Source organism: Dermacentor albipictus, chromosome 8, assembly GCF_038994185.2.
Source record: "Dermacentor albipictus isolate Rhodes 1998 colony chromosome 8, USDA_Dalb.pri_finalv2, whole genome shotgun sequence".
Classification (NCBI taxonomy): Eukaryota; Metazoa; Arthropoda; class Arachnida; order Ixodida; family Ixodidae; genus Dermacentor; species Dermacentor albipictus.
In genome coordinates, this window is record NC_091828.1 from 77,856,169 (window position 1) to 77,874,173 (window position 18,005).

Genomic DNA, 18,005 nt, shown 5'->3' on the forward strand with positions numbered 1-18,005 from the left:
GCAAAAAGATCACATTTTGGAGTCTAGGTCGTTCAGTGTAAAATTGGGTGTGGTTAATTTAACACAACTTTATGCTTGCACCGTTATGGCAGCAGCTTGCGTCCCTGTTAACGAAGGCAACTTGGCATTTTCTTTTTTTTTTAAGGACCAGGCATAGATGACTGTGCAAGTGTCACACTTGCACAAGCAAGGACAGCACAAGCAAAACCAAATTCTTTCTAAGAAAGTAAAACGTGTTGTCATCTGGGGTCTTTAAAACTAGTGGAGCATTTTCAGTCAGAATTCGGTATAGTGGCATGCCACTGAAGGCGTTAAACTGTCGAAGCCACCACAGCGCTTATCGCAAGAGGGTCACCTCGTGGCTACATTCGGATATTGTTGGCGCACAAGCAGGAAACATGCACGTTTGCAGTCTCGGAGGGATGCGCATGCGTGCAGGCGTCGGTCGACACCAGGGTTTCCCCGCTAACAGGGCAGGAGGGCCGTTTCGCTACGCGCTCGCGCACCCCGCAATATTTTGTGGACGAGTGTACATGGGGCAACATTATGCGGAGACCATAGGTGGAGGAAGGATCTGGTCATACTAAACCACATTTTGGCTGCCGGGATTACTGTACTAATTCACTTTTTACAATGTTAAGTGAAATCTGTTTGGCATATGTATGCCATGTTCATTGCCTACTATATGGTGTTGCTGTGTGCCATAAACTCAATCTTCTGTGACAGAGGGAGCTTCTGCTTCAATTCTGAAAAAGGTATTTTCTTGAAGTAATGGCCACACAGCATAAATTTCCAATCTAAGTGTGCAGCGTTTAGTTGCAAAACGAAATAGGGAAAACTATGTGGGAGTGTGTTGAAAGCTGCATGTCCAGTGCTTTCATATGGGAAAAACGCTGTTAGCACATCAGTTGCCCTCCAGACCAAGCTATGCATTCATTGAAGATGTATTGCGGATCAAAGACGATGGGTAAATGTGTGAAGCTGCTGCTTGTGGTTCCAGGCAGTGTCCTCAACCTTACTATCAGCCTTTAGAGGCACATCAAGGACTCCCTCAGCTATTGTTTCTATAGTGTCAATACTTCAGGTTCCCACTTCACTGTCGTGGCTGGCATAACTTTTTGACTTTATGGAAATACCATTTGCTTCTCATGTAGCTAGCAGCATCGCCTCGTCCAACTCTGCGGATTCAGGCCTCTAGATGAGCAGAATAGCAAATGTCAATTACGGCTGCCAATGTTCAACATAATGGAACTAGTGATTTGTGTTAGGGAGCTTTCTTTTGCATTGGGTCTCTGGAAAACCAACCAGATGTCAAGACACTGTTCATCCCAATTAAACATGGGTTCTGCTTAGCTCTTAGTACTTGTACTTGGTGCCTCGTTCTTGTACTTAGCACAATGAAGAGAAACACATTTCATACATAAAAAATAGAGAAATGCTAGCTATAATTTTTTCATTCGTGATTTGTTATCAAGGCACTGCAATGTTAGGGCATACTGCAGCAGCTGTGAGGGCGTAAGTACAGTTTATTGTAAAGAAATTACGGCCAACTGACCATTGCCCGCCGTTACATTTTTGCAAGATGCTGTACATTGCAATGTCTTGCGATGCTTGTAGAACACTGCAATTTTAGCATTTTGTATAACAGAATGGATATTCTTGTGCTTACTTCACGTAAAAACAGGCCGAGCTGATGACAAAAGCAGCTGCTGAGGATCTCGGCTTGGGTGGGAATGGCAGCCATGATCTCCTAAACACAGTGTCAAGTACTTGACATACTCTGTGCTTAACTTCAAGACCGATCGCATCCTTGGCTGCCAACAGCTCTCGGTTCGAAAGGTAAGCAAGAAGCAATGGCATGAAAGAAGTTAAATCAGTTTCTCAAGGTCAAAACCTGTGTGTGTGTACGCAGTCAGACACTCTGCCTAGCAGTAATGCTATGGAGTAGGAAAGCCAAGAGAAGCGCCCGAGTGAGTGGGGAGTGTGGTGCAAATGTCTGATTTTTCACTTTGCAAATCTTAGGCCCGTATACACAAACTGGTCTTAACACAATCAGGCACACTTTTATAAGTCTAAGAAAAGTAGAAGTGAAGGCTAGGCTGCATTTCAGAAGCATGCCTCATCATTTCAATAGGTAGCCTTATAGAAGGTGGCCTTGTCATCGTAAGGGACGACCATGAGAATGATGCTTTTCTTTACATTTATTTTTTTGTTTGGCCTCAGTTGTTGAGCACTTGTTGATAGGCGAGTTGGTTATACATGATTACAATGAAGGCGCCGAATAACAACGGACGAAGGAAGGCAACACAAGAACCACGTAGCCGCACTAACAACTGAGCGATTTATTCCTGTGTCAAGAAATAAAACGCTCGGTTGTTAGTGCACCTACGTTGTTGTCCCGTGTTGCCTTCCTTCATCCGTTGTGTTATTTGGCGCCTTCGTTGCAAACTAAGTTGTTGGTTTATTAAAGGTAGCTGCTTGCTGCAAAAAAACGCCAAATATAAATAGTGGAATGCACTTTATTCCGTGCTGTCCGAAAAAAGCGCAAATAACCTAGCTGAGGCGTTGTGTGTTTTTCATCTGGCAACTTTTTTTTTTGTCCGTTTATGGTGCTATGTACTACAAGATAGTCAAATTATGAGAAGCCAACAGACACCAAGGAAAACACAGGTGAAATTACTTGTACTTACCTATTTAATTAAAGAAATGGTAAATTAATGGCAATGAAAGTGGATGCAAAAAAACTGGCTGTGGCTTAGCTAAGGTTAAGCCCAGGATGCGAAGCATACTAGCCTTTATTTTAACGCGACAGCGTTAAGGAGCTTGTGTCGCAGAAAAGCCGGTGTCGTCGGCGTCGGCTCAGGCGTGCGGTGCTTGCTCAGGCGCACATTTCGTTGTCGCGCCGAACGCTGCGTTGCTCGACGCTCACCGCGTCCGATGCGGGGCGCGTAGTCGCTGCGCCGTAGCAAAGCCACCTAGAAACAGTCTCTGTAGCACGCCGCAACCTTCGCTTCTCATTCCAACGAGCAGCTCTGTCTCCAGGAGGCATCTCACCTCGTGAGTGTCTAGCAGAGGCAAGCGCAGCGCGAGCGACGGCGCGAGTTGGAGCCCCGTTTCTCCTCTGTCGTGACGTCATGGTGTCACGTGGTATTGAAGGCGACACCGCCGCGCCTGAGGAGCTGGGTTGAGCTCTCGTAATATGCTTCGCATAAAACAACTTGCCACAGGTGGGGAACGATCACACGTCTTTGCATTATGCGTGCGATGCTCTTAAGGCATTGTACGTCTCCATCGAAATGTGGCACCCGTGGCTGGAATTTGATCTCGCGACCTTGTGCTTAGCAGCCCAACCCCATAGCCACTAAGCAGCCACGAAGGTTAGAATAGACCTAGTTAACAACAGTACTGAGGCAAAGGAATGGTGCCTCACCAGATACATGCATAATGCTGTTTTTTTCAAGGAGATAAGTGGCATGAAAAAGCACGACTCGTAGTTTCAATGAAATACTACAAACATTGTGAGACTGCCCCCCCCCCCCTTTTTTTTTGTTGCTCGGATCAAGTTAGTCATCTTACAGGCTGCCTAAAAGCTTACTGGCCTCATGTGGTCATACCTAATGATAGTGTGACCCCTGCATTGCTAATGTAAATTCTCTTCAGTCATTGTGTATTTAAGTCTAGAATGAGCAGGACACATAGTGCGCCTTTCAGTGCCAGTATACAAAAGTAAAATAATGTCCTCAGTGCATTGACTTGTCATCACTGCAGAAAACAAAGTTCCTATTGTCGACAGAAAAAAATGAGCAAAAGTGTCTGCAATGGTACGATCAGTCCATTAACTTCTATTCCGAATTGTTTTACAATTGCTCTTTCTGATCGCAGAGTGATATATCTGATGAGCTGACCAAATGGTGACATCATGCTTCAAGGCTGAAACTTGGCCCAATTCTACCGGCGTGATTCAAATGTCAAGCTTCCTCAGCAGCTCAACAGCTGTGAGGTTTAAAGTCGCTTTGTCCAGTTTGCTATCTTTGCTTGAATATTTGACTAAGAAACTCCGGTTCTGGTACTTTATGAGAACGCATCCAAGCCAAGACCACATTGAGAACTTATTCGATATTGTGTGCCAATCATCCAATTGCAATGACCGCTGTTACGACTGGCCTGTATGGTGAACAATTTACGTCGTGCCGCCAAAGCAATGGCGAAACCCTGTGCGTTTTAAATACAGCAAGCTGCCTGCATCCGTTAAAGGAACACCTAGGAGGCTGCCGTGGTGAAAAGACATTAGCCTTCTTGCGCTCATTCTCGCCTCTTACCCCATGGCGTGCGTGATGCCCTGATGTCTGCGTAGGCTCACCGGTGCTGTCTCCGTTCAGCGTGTGAGGCAGTTTAGCTTCGTGTGTGCATTCCCTCTTCTCTTCCTCAGCGAGGGAGAGATGAGCGACAACTGTGCCTCATAATCAGAAAGCGGTTTTGGCACGTAACCCCCCCTCCCCCCTTTTTTTTTCTTTGGCGGTGTTCGTGTGCGCGTGTCAGTGTCTTTATCTTCGCTGGCCCAGGGGCGGTTAAAAAGTCCATTGAGTTGTCTTTCATTACTGAGCAACGGCCGCAGGCGTGGAGTGTGCGCTCTCTCTTCCTGTGTGAGAATGTTCCAAAGACTATGAAAGATGCTCCTGCCAACATATTTCAGCCTTCAGCTTTTGAGCAAGCTTGGCTGTTTCGCTCTGTGAGGAAGCTAGTAGAGCTGATGCTGCCATAATGATATAATCCAAATTTTGTTCGTTACATAGCCGCCATGTCTTTTGCTTCGCCCCTTTGGGACTCGTGAGCCACTGCAAAGTGCAGTCAGTGGCACGATTCTTAACGCTTGGGCGCACCTCTTGAAGCAGCTGGTGCCAGCATTGCGATCCTTCAACCACTGGTCAAGCTCCAGACTGCTGGGCCCATGCTACCTCCACTGTCTTGGGTTAACCATCATAAGTGTCTTTAACAGGAGGTCCCAATACAGTCTTTGACTATGGGACCTCCTTATCTATACTACGCACATGTAATTTTTACCAATAAATAAACTATGAAATTATTAACCGGCCTTAAAGGGCCCCTGAAACATTTCGGACAAATTTTGTAGACTCGTAGGGTACAGCTAAAGTTAATCATTCGCACAACAATTTGTGTGAAACATCTCATATTAAAAGCACTACGGACGATTACAAGTTACCCTCCTCCATAGGCATGCATTTTCTCCTTAACTCGTTTGCCGAATGATCGGGCCTAAGCTCTGCCTTCACTGGCTTTGCGTCATGATGGCGCTTCGTGTCGTCGACTTCCGGTTCTCTAGGAGCGAGCCCACGATGCCTCTCCAAACTCTCTGCCAGCTGCTTGGCAGTCGACCCCAAGCGAGAGCTATCGAAACAGTGTGTGTTGCGAGCATTCTGTTGCAGCGCCGAACGTGTCCAGTATTCTGGTAACCACAGGCAAACTGGGTGTTTCGACGGATGACTCGAGGCATAAACTCAAGCTATTGAAGGAACTTTAGCGCAGACATGCGTGAGCAGCCTGATCAGTCTGCACAGTCCAGCCACCCATTGGCGCAGAGCTTAACTAGCCAAACAAAGCGCTGATATTGCTCTAACCATGTGTAAAACATTTTACGCATTTACAAAAACAATGTGTTATCGATTGTGCTTCTGCGAAAAAGTTACACCAGCAGCAAAGAGGAGTAGAATTCGTTACTACTACTGTGTGTCGTTGAGCTCTGTGCCACCAGGTGGCTGCACCATGCAAACCATTCATGTTTGCGCTTCTGCTCATCCCATGAAACGGCACCGAACGGCCAGGCCCTATCCCCTTGCGCTTGGTTTTACCCGAATACCGCACTCGCGAAGCGCTATTGCGGTAGTAATCCTCCAGTGTAAAGTGACTGCCGCAGACGCGCAAATCCTCGCGCCGATCGGATACTGATAGTCCAATGCGCTGCAGCCATGCCGCTCGTCTGCGGCTTTGCAGAGGGACACAATGTCGCAGCTTGACATATTGCCAGTTGCTAGGTTTGCAGTCCACAATGCAACAAAGTCGAATTATGGTGCTCGCGAAAAGACTGTGACCGCAGAGCTCTCGTCAAAATGGAGCACGTTGTAACATGAGCAGACGACGCTTGCTGTATTCTGGAAGCGCTTAAGTGCAGTGAGAAATTGTTCTTGTGCGTTCTCTTGCTGTTAAGTTCTTTTTATAGAAACAAATGAACTAACATTCTAACTTTTACGAGCATCAGTGGTTCACCATAAAGGTGAGAAGTTATCGATGACGTGCCCTGGGCAGCCAATCAGATAGCTAGCCCTACTGATGTCAATTGGGTAATTCACGTCATGCCCTGGGCAGCCAATCGGATAGCTCGCCCTACTGATGTCAGTTAAGTGATTCACGTCATGTGGGTAGGGGCGGCTGAAAATTCTGCCAAGCAGTGTGCTGTGATCAGCAGCGATGTACATTTTTAAAACCTTATAATAAATTACACCCTTTACGCAGAGCACTTAGATGCGTCAATCATTGAACAGAAGGAACGACTCAGTACGTTTGTACAAAATTGTTTCAAGGTCCCTTTAAAGGGCCCCTCACCAGGTCTGGCCATTTTGAACTGACAAGCGCAGAGCATACAATGCGCGGCAACGATCGTGTTTGCAAATAATTACATTGCTATGCGCCGCGGAAAGGTCTGAAATGTCAATACGAACGCCGTTTTCTCTTTTCCTCGCAGCTGCTGCGCTCCAAGCCGGACGGTCATGTGCTCGCGTCCCTGTACTCGGGTCCGCAGTGTGAGATCGCTCGTGGTGACACGTGACTTCGAGAATTGTTCAAGGCACCATCTGTTATTTGTGTGATGTGTTGCTTGAATTGAAGTTTAGAGAAATAATAAAACACACAAACGGAATGTCTGCGTGTTTTTTTGTTTTATTTCGCACCGAAGCAAGAGATGTACTTCCCCTTCGTCTGCTTGTTTCCACGGTCGTGCAGGCACCGAAACAATGCATTTTCTATCATGTTGCAGCACGTGATCATGCTCTGCGATCAGCTTGTTCTGCCTCAATATTCGTGTAGCACAGAATTGCACCGCCAGTCGTGTGTCCTTGTGCATGGCGCGCAAAATCATTTGCTGCGCGAACGAAACAACAGCTCGCGCTTAATGTTGTCAGCGGAAGTGCCTGGCGCCGGAAAAAATAAGCGAGGAGAAAAAAAAAAACGAAGGCTGGGCTCATGATGTATGCATCACGCGATCCTCGAGGTCTGGTATGGGAGAACGCAGGGAAGGAATTTTGCTTGCGGAGGCTAGACGGGTCGAGTGGAGAGAACGTCTTTATTGGCAGTGGAGCCCGCCTGCTGAAATCGGGGGTTTGCGGCACTGAAATATTTCTATCTCGGCTATTAATGAGACAATTTGAAAAATTTTTGCAGCAGAACACTCCCTAGAGGACATGTAACAACTTGCAGCATGTAACCAAAATTTGCTATGAGGCCTGGTGAGGGGCCCTTTAACATTGCCCAACTACGGAGGAGTTCTTGGTAACAGTCGAGTGCTTGCGCTTGTACAGCTTTGAAAAAGCAGCGACAGGAGCTTGTGCGGAGCGCATTATACTGACGGTGCTCCTATATACCAGTGCCACCGCATATAACCCAACTCAAAAGATTTGCAAGCATCTCTTCAATAATGTATTTCACTGGGAAACCCTGATGAGTTAGACATTGCCATCTGCAAGGAACCCAGTGCTTTTCCCATCAAGCACTCTAGTTTAGCCAAGAAAACCAGTGATGCAAGCCTTGTTAATCACATGGCCGGGTATGGCCCAATAAAGTAAGTGAAAAAAAAAATCTGGCTGTTGCATGAGCTGCATGGTGCTGCTGATACCAGCGTCTCAAGGCGAACACATCTGTACTCAAAGTTCATAGCATCGTGCAATGAGGGAGGGTTGCTCTATCCCTCTAAGCAACTTTTTGAATTTGTGAGTTATTTGGAGGTTGTTTTCACAAGCTGCTTCAGTTCAAACCAGTCATGCTTACAGAATTTTGGATATGCTGTCGCATGTCGGGGTTAAAGAAAAGACCTTTGGCGGCATTGAGCATTCGGAAACATTGAAAGATAACTTGGTAAAACTCTGTTGTCATGCAGCTCCACTTTTTATTTGAAGTTGTCGATAGTTCCAAAGAGGAGCGATGCAAAATGGTGCAGCACTTGAGTCATAACATGCAGCTAACGTCACTGGCTTTGAGAGACATTATGCAAGTATGGTTGACTACCGGCCTCTTGTGATCATTATTTCTTTGTTGGGCTTCCTTGATCAGTTTAACCTTACATGGGAGAATTGCGTGTTCTGTGACTCGTGGTGTAGCCTTCTATGGGTGTGACGGTTTGTGAAGTGTTGCGACAACTTTCCCTGATGCTTTCTCGTAGGTATATATTTCGTGCAACTTGCCAATAAACCAGTTGGAAGTCAACGGTCTGGCCGGCTCGGCTTGTTTCTTGCTTTGTATGTTGCGCTGTACCAGTTCTAAGATGTAATACCAATTCGCCCAATCTTCAACCTTAATGAACCCTATGGGTAGCTTTTCTTCTAGAGTCAGTATAGTAACTATATGCCGCGCGTGCCCCTTCTTCCTCGCCCGATGATAAGGTCTATAGACCTTTTTTCTTAGGTGTCCCCTATGAGCAGCGCCATACTGGCTTGGGTGAAAGCAGTCTTTTGCATGGCAGGTATGCGCTCGGCGGTAGGTTCTGGCGTTTGTTTTAGCAGTCGTGCGGTCTGTTTAGTATGACGTGTGTCTTCTACGTGGTAAACGGTTCTGTGAGACGTGCTGAAGTGGTTTAAGGCGTCATGGCCGGAATTTCTGCTGGCGTTGAGGTGGACTGAACACGCAGCTCGATGTGTGCGCGCATATTTGAGCCTACGATCAACCTTGGAGATCAGTTGTGTATTTCTGAATGTTCCAATCACTAATGTGACCTTATTGCAGTATTCTCTATTTCTAAGCTACGGTTTAGGAGCCACCAAACATGCTCGACGATCGTCACAGCGTGGGTACCGTTCTGCTACGATAGGAGCTGTGATGTTATACTTTGACAAGTGTTCAAACTGTTCATTGCAGGTTACATTGCGCGACTACTTGGTTCGATGAATGAGGTTTCCGCCCCTGAATAAAATAGTTTTGGCAAGTAATAGCAGCATACCTTACAGTCTGAATTAAGCTTGTCCAGCAAAGGGACTGTTTACGAACTGCGCGAACGTCCCAAGCAGTAGCTGCTGGATTACAGATATCTTCGTTCTATATACCGCATGGTCCAAGCATACGGCATCAGCTGTTATATATTCATAAACGTTGTGCGGCGTGACTATGCGAGGTCGTATTGCGGCGTTAGCCCGTTTTCACTTGCATTTTTGAGAAAGAGGATGATAACCGAATTTTTTCTGGTTGTGTTCGTTCCATTCTCTATGACGCACTCACACGAATTACAGAAATTTTGTCCTCAAAAATAGGCATTGCATTCTTTTTATGCGATATCCCTCTCATATATTATGGCTGTATACAAGCCAAAAAGGCAATGCCGAAGCATATGTATCGTGCTGGTTCACCTACCGCAGTGATCGCTGTGTGGAGCAGCGCCATCGGCATTTGCAGGAAGGCTAGCGTAGGCATATGGTAATTTGAAGCCTACTAGACTTGAAATGCGCGAAAACGATGCCGGTGCATCACAAATATTTGATAGCGCCCGCCGCTTCGATGTTTCGTGGTTGCCTTAAGTTGGCCGTGCACGAACATGCGCTCTTACGCTTTATGTTTAACTCCCTACGCCAAGTGATCAGGCAGTGGGCAGATTTACCATATCATGCTGTTAATACAGAGACACCTTTTTTCTTCGTTGAATTAAAACCGATATAAGCGAAACAGTTCACAACACATCAACACACCGCGACTGATAATGTGCGTACACTGCGGCTGATAAAGCGCGCCACATTTTTGCGCCCCCAAGAGATGTTTCCGCCTACTATAGTTACCGATGCACGGAAAGACTGCCCTGGCGACCTTATATGAATGGACATGGCGTAAATTTCGCAAAGTACGAGAAAAAACATCTCGAAATCGTTCCGCAGCCCGCGTCAGCAATACAATACTTTCAAGCAGCGCCGCGCCGGATCGCTCAAGCCAGAGAGGAGGCAAGGCTCTCCGCGCGCCCTATCCTCCTCGCCCAATGAAAAGGTCTATACATAGAGTTTTCTAGGAAACTCTATGGGTCTATAGACCTTCATATAACAGAGGTATCAAAATTCGCGCTTTTTGATATCAAGCGCAACCGAAATTTAACATTACCGTGAACAGCCGAAACTAGGCGAATCCGAAGCCAATCCGACGTGCGAAGAGATGGGATACAACAGACGACGCCGCTGCGGGAAGGCGTGCGGGCTGCCGTAGGGGTGTTCGTGAAACTGTTCTGCGCTGGCTTTTCTTCATATCGCCAGCTGCATGGTGCTGTCGGCGCAGCTGGGCGTCTGTCGCCGGTTGAAGCACGCGAGCTGTATATCACGGCAACGAGCGGACGACGCTGACTTCAGCCCTTGCTCATTAGCGCAGTCGGTTTCGTGGCGAGCTCCTGAATCTACGGCGTCTAGTCAAACGTGATCGCGTATGTGCCTCCACAGAGAAATATCGTTTCCTGGTTTGCCGGTAGCGCCGTCCGTGTTTTTTCACCGCTGGGAAAAACACAGGCTGCCGCTGACCTGTACGGAGCTTTCTGATCTTGAAACGGTGAGCCGTATACACTTGAGAGTTTTCTGACGACTGGTAATTAGGACGGCCTGCACTGACTTAGTGCATTGTAGTCACGCCGTTTAATTGGCTTTTGCTTCTCTGAAGCACGCGCGTGAGTTTGATCGCGGCTGCTGATAATGTGTCAGTGACATAGGGGTACAGGGTGCGTATTTTCGGACGATCATTTTGACGATATTTGTCGCTATCGCGTGACGTACGCAGTACACTGCGCGTTGTATGATTCCAGTGGTTTTGTTCAACCAGCCAATCAGCGCGCACTGAAAGAGATCTCTCCGAATGTGACTGACCGAGAATACGACCCCTTTTGTCAGCCTATATGCGTCTACTACCTTCTTCGTGCTTTTTTTTCTTTTCTCATTTGGGGCACTTGCCAGCTGTTCTTCCTCATGGGCTAACGAGCCATATCATATTTAATGTAGAGGTGATTGATTCATTTGTTATACCCAATCAGCTTTCCATATCCTTGGAGTTGATTGATTTATTCATTATGAGAATTTACTTTCTTAGGTGTGCTACAAATTTTGCTGATCAATTAAATTTGCATTGAGAGCTTCTTCAGAACTTCACCTCAATGTTCACAACGTTTCCTATTATTTTTATTATTGTGTTTTAAAACACATATGCAGTTGAAAGCAAGGGGGTGGGGGCAAAGGAAGCAGCGAGCAGACTGGCAACTGCCTTAAGGAAGTAAGCGAAAGATGTAGAAATAGAAGTTATATGAAGGATAGGAAAGAGGAAAGAAAGGACAGTGTGACAGATCTCGAGGACTAAAGTGACAAAAATGGAAGGCTGGCAGTAGGAGCACACAAAATCGCCACAGTTTGCGTTATTAAGGGAACGTTGAAAACCCAGAAGTAATGTCCAAGGTCTCGTCACTGGTAAAGAAAAAAAGGCTACGAACAGGAAGCCATTGTTCTTTATGTGTATTTGGCCAGAAGGCTGTGAAATAAATTAAAGCACATCGCGTCACAAATTTCCTGCTGCAAACATTTTCCGAATCCTTCAAGTATAAGCGAAGTTAGCAGTAATTATCGCATTGACGCGCTGCTTTCTTGCTCCTTTCATGTCCACTAGCATGCTGGATGCTGCACATGGGGGATGGCAAGGCCCCCCTCAAAAGTTAGGCATTTTCATGTGTGTTTTTCTGTATGATGCTGCTTTTGGCTGAGGTGTGTAAGTTACCCACTCGACACTATATGCGTGCTTGGGCTGCCTTGCATCATCCCGCCCTTGTAGCTATGTCTTGCAACATAGCTGCTGACAACATTGCGAATGAGAGAGCAAGCGACTTCTTACTGTGACACGAGACTGTAAATTTCCTGCTGCATGCGGTGATGTCTCGATCACATGTTGACAGGAGCCTCGTCTACAGATTGGCAATGTTTCCTCGCTAGCATGTTTGAAAAATGTCTCCGAGCCCGTCTGAAACTCTAGAACCAGTAGTTTAAGAAGTTTCTCATTGCCATATCTAAAGTTTATGGTACACGTACATTTTAGTAAAAATAAGGTAGTGATAATGACAGCTGCAATGAGTGCTCGAAGTATGTTAATCAACCTCAGTGTTACAAAAATGTTAGTGACAAGGCAAAAGTTGAGTCAGTGCTACTAAAAGCGTTAACCCTGTAATGCCCAGTGTAGGGCATAAAGGGGATACTGGTGCTGTATGCTCGATACCATTTCCATGTGTCTTGCTGATCCTGCAAAATTAAAGGCTAGAGACTTCTGACTAGAAAGTGTAAAGGTCTTGTCAGAAACCTCCAGGAATACCCATTTATAGCATACTGTTCTACTGAATTCTCCTATTAATATGTTGTGAATCAACACATAATACAAATGCACTGTTTCTCAGGCTCTTTGACAGGTTTCACTAAAGTGTGAAGTCTGGTATTTGTGAAGGGAGGCTGCGTCATAACAAAGCAACCCATTAGTGTGATTCTAGTTAGCATAGTGACGAACTCTCTAGTGGGTTGAAATAACTAGCATGTAATTCCTGTACCACGGTGCTTTCAGTAACTTTCGTATATTCTTCATTGAAATATGTTTTGAACAGGGCCTTGGGGTCGCACACCAGTAATTTGTCTCTTATGTGAAGCCTAGTGTTGGCAGTCATGCGGTACCAGATAATTCTTCAATGCCCATGTACAGAGATTTACTCCTTAGCGGCGTTTGCATATCTTTACCCTTCAAATGTGTTTCGAACATGATATCAGGAGTGTCAGGCACGAGAAGTGTTTGTTTGGTAAACAAATACCACCTGTTACCAGCAGTACTACAACATGCCCATATACAGAGCCTTTGTTTATCTTAATAACCATTGTAATACGTGTTCAGCAGGGCATCAGGGACGCACACTGAAAAACAGTAACCTTTCTAGGGTACTACTGGGCGGTACCCAGTACTAGCAGAATTCTGATGCCCATATACAGAGATTCATGTGCACGCTAGTCAAGCACCAGCTGCTTGAGTTCAAGCCAGAGGGCTCCACTGCAGCGTCCCTCATTGTCCATTGTGTAACTTCAATATGTGAAGGGCAATTGAAGTAGGCAGCTACAGATCCATACCTTCACACGTGAGTAGTTCATGAAGTTCTTTCATAGTAGCTTTCCCTTTACTATTTAGCCATGACATGTACTAAAAATAGTAGTATGTTTATCCAGTATATAATATTACTCAAGCAGTTCTCTTTTCTTTTTTTTTCTTTTTGGCTTGCTTCCCCGTGAACAAGGGCTGTTGAAATTCAGCTGTTGCTCTCTGCTACCAGCTGTGATGTACCTTATGTTCTGTAGGCCCTGGGAAAAGATTCTTCTGTTGGTTGACTCGAGAGGCATCGGATTCCTATGATGCATTACACATTGTTGCATTTCCTTGGCGCAGCCATGAAGTTCAACGGGGCTCCCAAGCGATATGTGCCTCTGCCGCAGAGTCAGAGTGACGACGAAGTCGTGAGACTAGAGGAACGGCAGGCGCAGCGTCGCAACCATGCGGTCACCGCTTCTAGTGATGTGGCGATGGCAAATGGTCGCTCTGGTGCGGCTCCTGGACCCTCTGCAGGCGCAGCACACATAGCCATGACACGTCTGGAGGCCAAGCACGCTGATGTGAGCATGTGTTTGTGCCACGTGCCTGATTCCAGGAGTGTTTTTGCTGTTTATCATGTGGCACACTTGACTGGTTTACTTGGAGGGCTGTGAAAGCACTCAGATGGTCACGTAAAAAGGATAATGAAGCTGCATTACAGAGACAAATGACCTTAGTCTCATAATTCCAGCTTTGTTTACATTGTAGAAGCATTCCTGTGATAACGACAAAGCTGAGCCACCTTGTTAAATGACCTTCGAAGCTTATTAGGAGCGCTCGGAAATAACCAGTCGAATGGGCCTTCGGCATCTTTGTCACCATCTTTGTGTTTCTGTTCTTTGCTCTGCACGTCAGGGCGCATTAAAAGCGATGTAAACAAGCTAGCCCCATTTATTGCTTTGCTATCTGAGAGAGAGCAAAGATGAGTCAACTTACATAGCATTTGGCTTTTTGGTGCACAGCATGGCATGTCTAGGTTTGCAGCAATGATACAGCTTGAAAACCTTAATTGTTCAAATGGCGCTTGTGAGTTTTAAAAGAATTCGTTCATGAGATTCTGTGCTTATTTACTGGCCTCAGACTTGGAATACGTATACTTGTCCATGTGCTGAATAATTCTGCCTATTGGAAGTGTCTCGTACTTTTGAATGAGTTTTGTAGCATGCAATAGTGTGGTGCATTATAAGAACTCAGTCAAATATTTTGTGTGCTTGGAGAACGCGCACAACACTCTGCTTCATACTTAGCAGGCAACACTGTGGAAGCTACGTGAGTACTAGTGCGGCCACAAAAAAAAACTAATTGCATGTGTTTTGCAGTATGGCCGTTCTTGATCTGCAACGCTTTCTACGGCATGACCGCTTCGTTTGTTACAACTACAAGTTTTGGAGTGAGACTTCACGTAATCATGGGTTATTTTTGCACTTTTGCAAGTTTAATGTGTGATGTACTGTGTTTTGGTCACGAGCATAAACGGTGCACTGTTGCTGCTAGGGACAGAAACATGTCAGTTCGCTTGTTTGTTGGCAAATGAATTCATATCTGCAATGCCTTTCACAAAAGAATTGCATCATATTTCGTGATGCAAAACTATGAGACTTTAATTTCCATTTAATTACATTATGTGTACTTGTATCTTTCTTTCTTATATGAAGCACTACTTTTCTGCTTGCGTATGCAAGCAGTGGGAAATGCCTCTCTAGCCTTTGTAGCATTGGCTGCTGTGTATGAAATAGCGACTAGATAATTCTAGATTACACTAACAGCATGAAGGTAGCACCTGCATAAAAGAAAGGAAGGGTCTAAAGCACGGTGGAAATCAGTGCCCCATTTTTATACCTTTCTCTGTTCTGTCTGACCTGTTTGCTGTTACATTAGGAATCATTTCGAACAAGCCAACCCAGATCAGCACCTTAATCTATAAATCCACCTGATGTAAATCATAGCAGTCAAAAAGAATGTAAGGATAGAACCGACTGCATGGTCACCTGCTCATGTTATGAATAGACACCTAGGCACCTCATTTACTAATGTTCTTGTTGATTAACTAACTTCTGTTAAATAATTAATTAATATGGAATTTGGTATATCCAATAATTTTGCATCAGGAGCCCAATCGGAAGTATCTTAGGGTGCATGCAACACTCCTTAAATGTCATCTTCCTCGATAATTCCAATATAATTCTGACTTTGAGACAGTTATGTTGGTGTGTACAATTAATTGCATTCGCAATACATGAGGAGGTGATATGCTGAAAGAATGTAAGTGGGGGCAAGTCGGTATGCCATTTTAGCCTTGTCTTCATCTTTATATGCCTTGCCTACACCTTTTATACTGTCATTATGTTTTCTTGTGCACTGAAAAGTTAAGAAGTGACATCTGACACATTTTTTTTTTTCACTTGATGATAACTATGATAGATGGGCACTTAATTTGCTTCTCTGAGAACGTAATTAACACCACAAAGCCCAACATATGTTTCTTTTTGCTACGCTGAGTTGGGCACTTCAAAGTTATGTTTTAAACCTAGCCCGTAGTGCAGTTTTCAATATGATGAAGCAATTTTTCAGTTGTGGATAGTTCAGCTAACCGGTTGCTAATTAGTTACTGTACTACATAAATTTTATGCAATTAACGTTTAGTTTTTTGTACAAGTTTACTGTCCATGACCGGAAAGTTGTAATTTTTTCTTTATGTAGAATGGTGTTTCGGCTTTGTGGGGTTCTTTAAAGACTGTAACCCGGTTTTCTGGTGCCAAGTGTGGAGGTCGCAAGTTTGGTTCCCAGTGGTGGCATAATTATTCCAATGAGGAAGAGGTGTGGTTGAATGCAAAAAAAAAAAAGCACTCACTCATATACCCAATCTTAGGTAGGCAATGGAGAAACCCCCAGGTTGTCAACATTTATCTGAGGCTCTCCGCTATGGCTTATCGCATGGCGCTGTATTGCTCTGGGATCTTAAGTGGCATAATTCAGTCAGTCATAAAGTAAACAGGTCAGTCAGCCAGTTAACCAAGGACACCATGTGCCACTCTGGCACCTTGGTATTGATTTGAGAGCTGACCCTAGCAGCTCAAACGGGAACCCAGTGCCACCGCGTCAGTGTGGCATCAAAAATTTTCAAGCATTGTCTCGTGCGTTTGGGGCACTGCGGTGCTGTAAACATATTGAATCTTTTAGGATCAGCCATGGCCTCATTTAGGACCGAATTTAGTCCACATTTACTGATAAAAAAGTAGGCCCGAGCAGGTGCCGTCAAAACCCTTTGGTGCCATAGTGAGCCTGTACAGAAACTTCTTCGTGGTGGTGTCTCGACTTGACTTTTGTTTTTGTTTTTTGTGTGCTTTCTGGCTCATCGAGCCTGCTGTCATGGTAAGAGTGGGTGTTTTGGTATTGTAGGTGATTATATTACTGATGCAACTCAACTTGTTTTGCTTTTTTAGGGTCCCTCTAAAGGCACACTTATTGGGAACAGCTTGTAGCCTTTAATGCTTGAATCCAGGTTTTGTAGGATGTAGCCTTAGGAATGGCTGGCACGAGAAAATTCAACTAAATGCAACATAGCGCGAGAGCGCAACAGCAGTGCAAACAAAATGGTTTCACAGGATTTTTTGTTTGCTTTGCTTTATTTTTTTAGTACAGCGAGCCCGTCTTGTAACAAAGTCATTAGGACAGCAAATTGATTTCATTATTGAGTGGCATTTTATTAAACACAGAGGACCTAAAGAAGCACCATCATAACGCGAGGACATGAAAAAGTTCTAACAAAACGATATTTTGAATCAAGTGATTTTGTTATGAAGAAGTTGTCCTCTACCTCCAAGGGTACACTGCACTTGACGTCTTGTCCCGCTTCCTCAAATGTTCATCTGTCTCTGGGCGGGGCCTGTCCCTTGCTGTGCATGTGCAGGCAGCCGGAGTCCCCGACTGGCAAAGTGAAGGGACAGCACCACTGTCGGCGTGGCGCAAGTTCTGCCTAGCACTGAGCCTGGCATGCAGCGCCCTCTTTGTGCTTGGGCTCGGCTGGCTGCTGCCGTGCCGCTACGGCAGCCTGCAGCCGCTCGAGAGCGTGCCCAGCGTGCTGCAGCAGTGGACGCACCTCTACCAGGGGGTCGGTGAGTGCCCCAGCTTAACGCTTGGTTCAGCTCGCTTCTCTCCGACTTCCAGCTGGGAAGACGCCTCTGAAAAGGTGGTGGAGCGGGCTATGTCGTTGAGGGGGACGAGGCTGTCTGAAAGCGGAGACCAGGCGTGTCAGCCATTTGCCATTCTGCTCTCCGATAGGTTGTAGACACATTCCCTGTGTCACGTGCTCCCCTCGGAGTTCTTTTCTTTTCATCATTGCATGTAGCAAACAATGCTCTTTGAAAAGTACGCTTGAACAGTCTTGGTGAGAAAATTAGGGGAAACATTTGCAACCGTCAGCTGCTGCACGTCATAATGACAGCAAGCAGCTGCCTAGTACTGCTAAAATTCTGTCACCTCAGTGCTGATTTGTGGCTGCCTCACGCAGTGTGGCACTGTTTGGCTAGCACATCACAAAAGCCAATTTCCAGCTCATAAAGCACTTGGTTTTCACCAGCACGGCCATGATATCTGTATTGCACCATGGC

The 18,005-nt window shown here is 45.5% G+C and overlaps 2 protein-coding genes across 4 annotated transcripts in view; one reads left to right on the forward strand and one right to left on the reverse strand.

The window, feature by feature from the left end:
- The window catches only part of LOC135896098 (facilitated trehalose transporter Tret1-like), a 34,571-nt gene extending 24,117 nt beyond the window's left edge, over window positions 1-10,454 (reverse strand). Inside the window, exon 1 of the mRNA XM_065424448.1 lies at window positions 10,360-10,454. The gene's annotated coding sequence lies outside the window, so the exon portion shown is untranslated. The remainder of the gene's footprint in view (window positions 1-10,359) is intronic.
- LOC135896082 (uncharacterized) overlaps window positions 1-18,005 on the forward strand; it is a 60,663-nt gene that overhangs the window by 2,458 nt on the left and 40,200 nt on the right. Inside the window, exons 1-3 of one of the 3 annotated variants that reach the window (XM_065424414.1) lie at window positions 10,412-10,794; window positions 13,693-13,916; window positions 17,306-17,510. In XM_065424414.1, coding sequence (XP_065280486.1) covers window positions 13,695-13,916; window positions 17,306-17,510 — 427 coding nt within the window. In that variant the 5' untranslated portion in view covers window positions 10,412-10,794; window positions 13,693-13,694. Of the gene's footprint in view, window positions 1-10,411; window positions 10,795-13,692; window positions 13,917-17,305; window positions 17,511-18,005 lie in introns of those variants that run through there. The other 2 variants (XM_065424430.1, XM_065424423.1) reach the window with 2 other exon arrangements.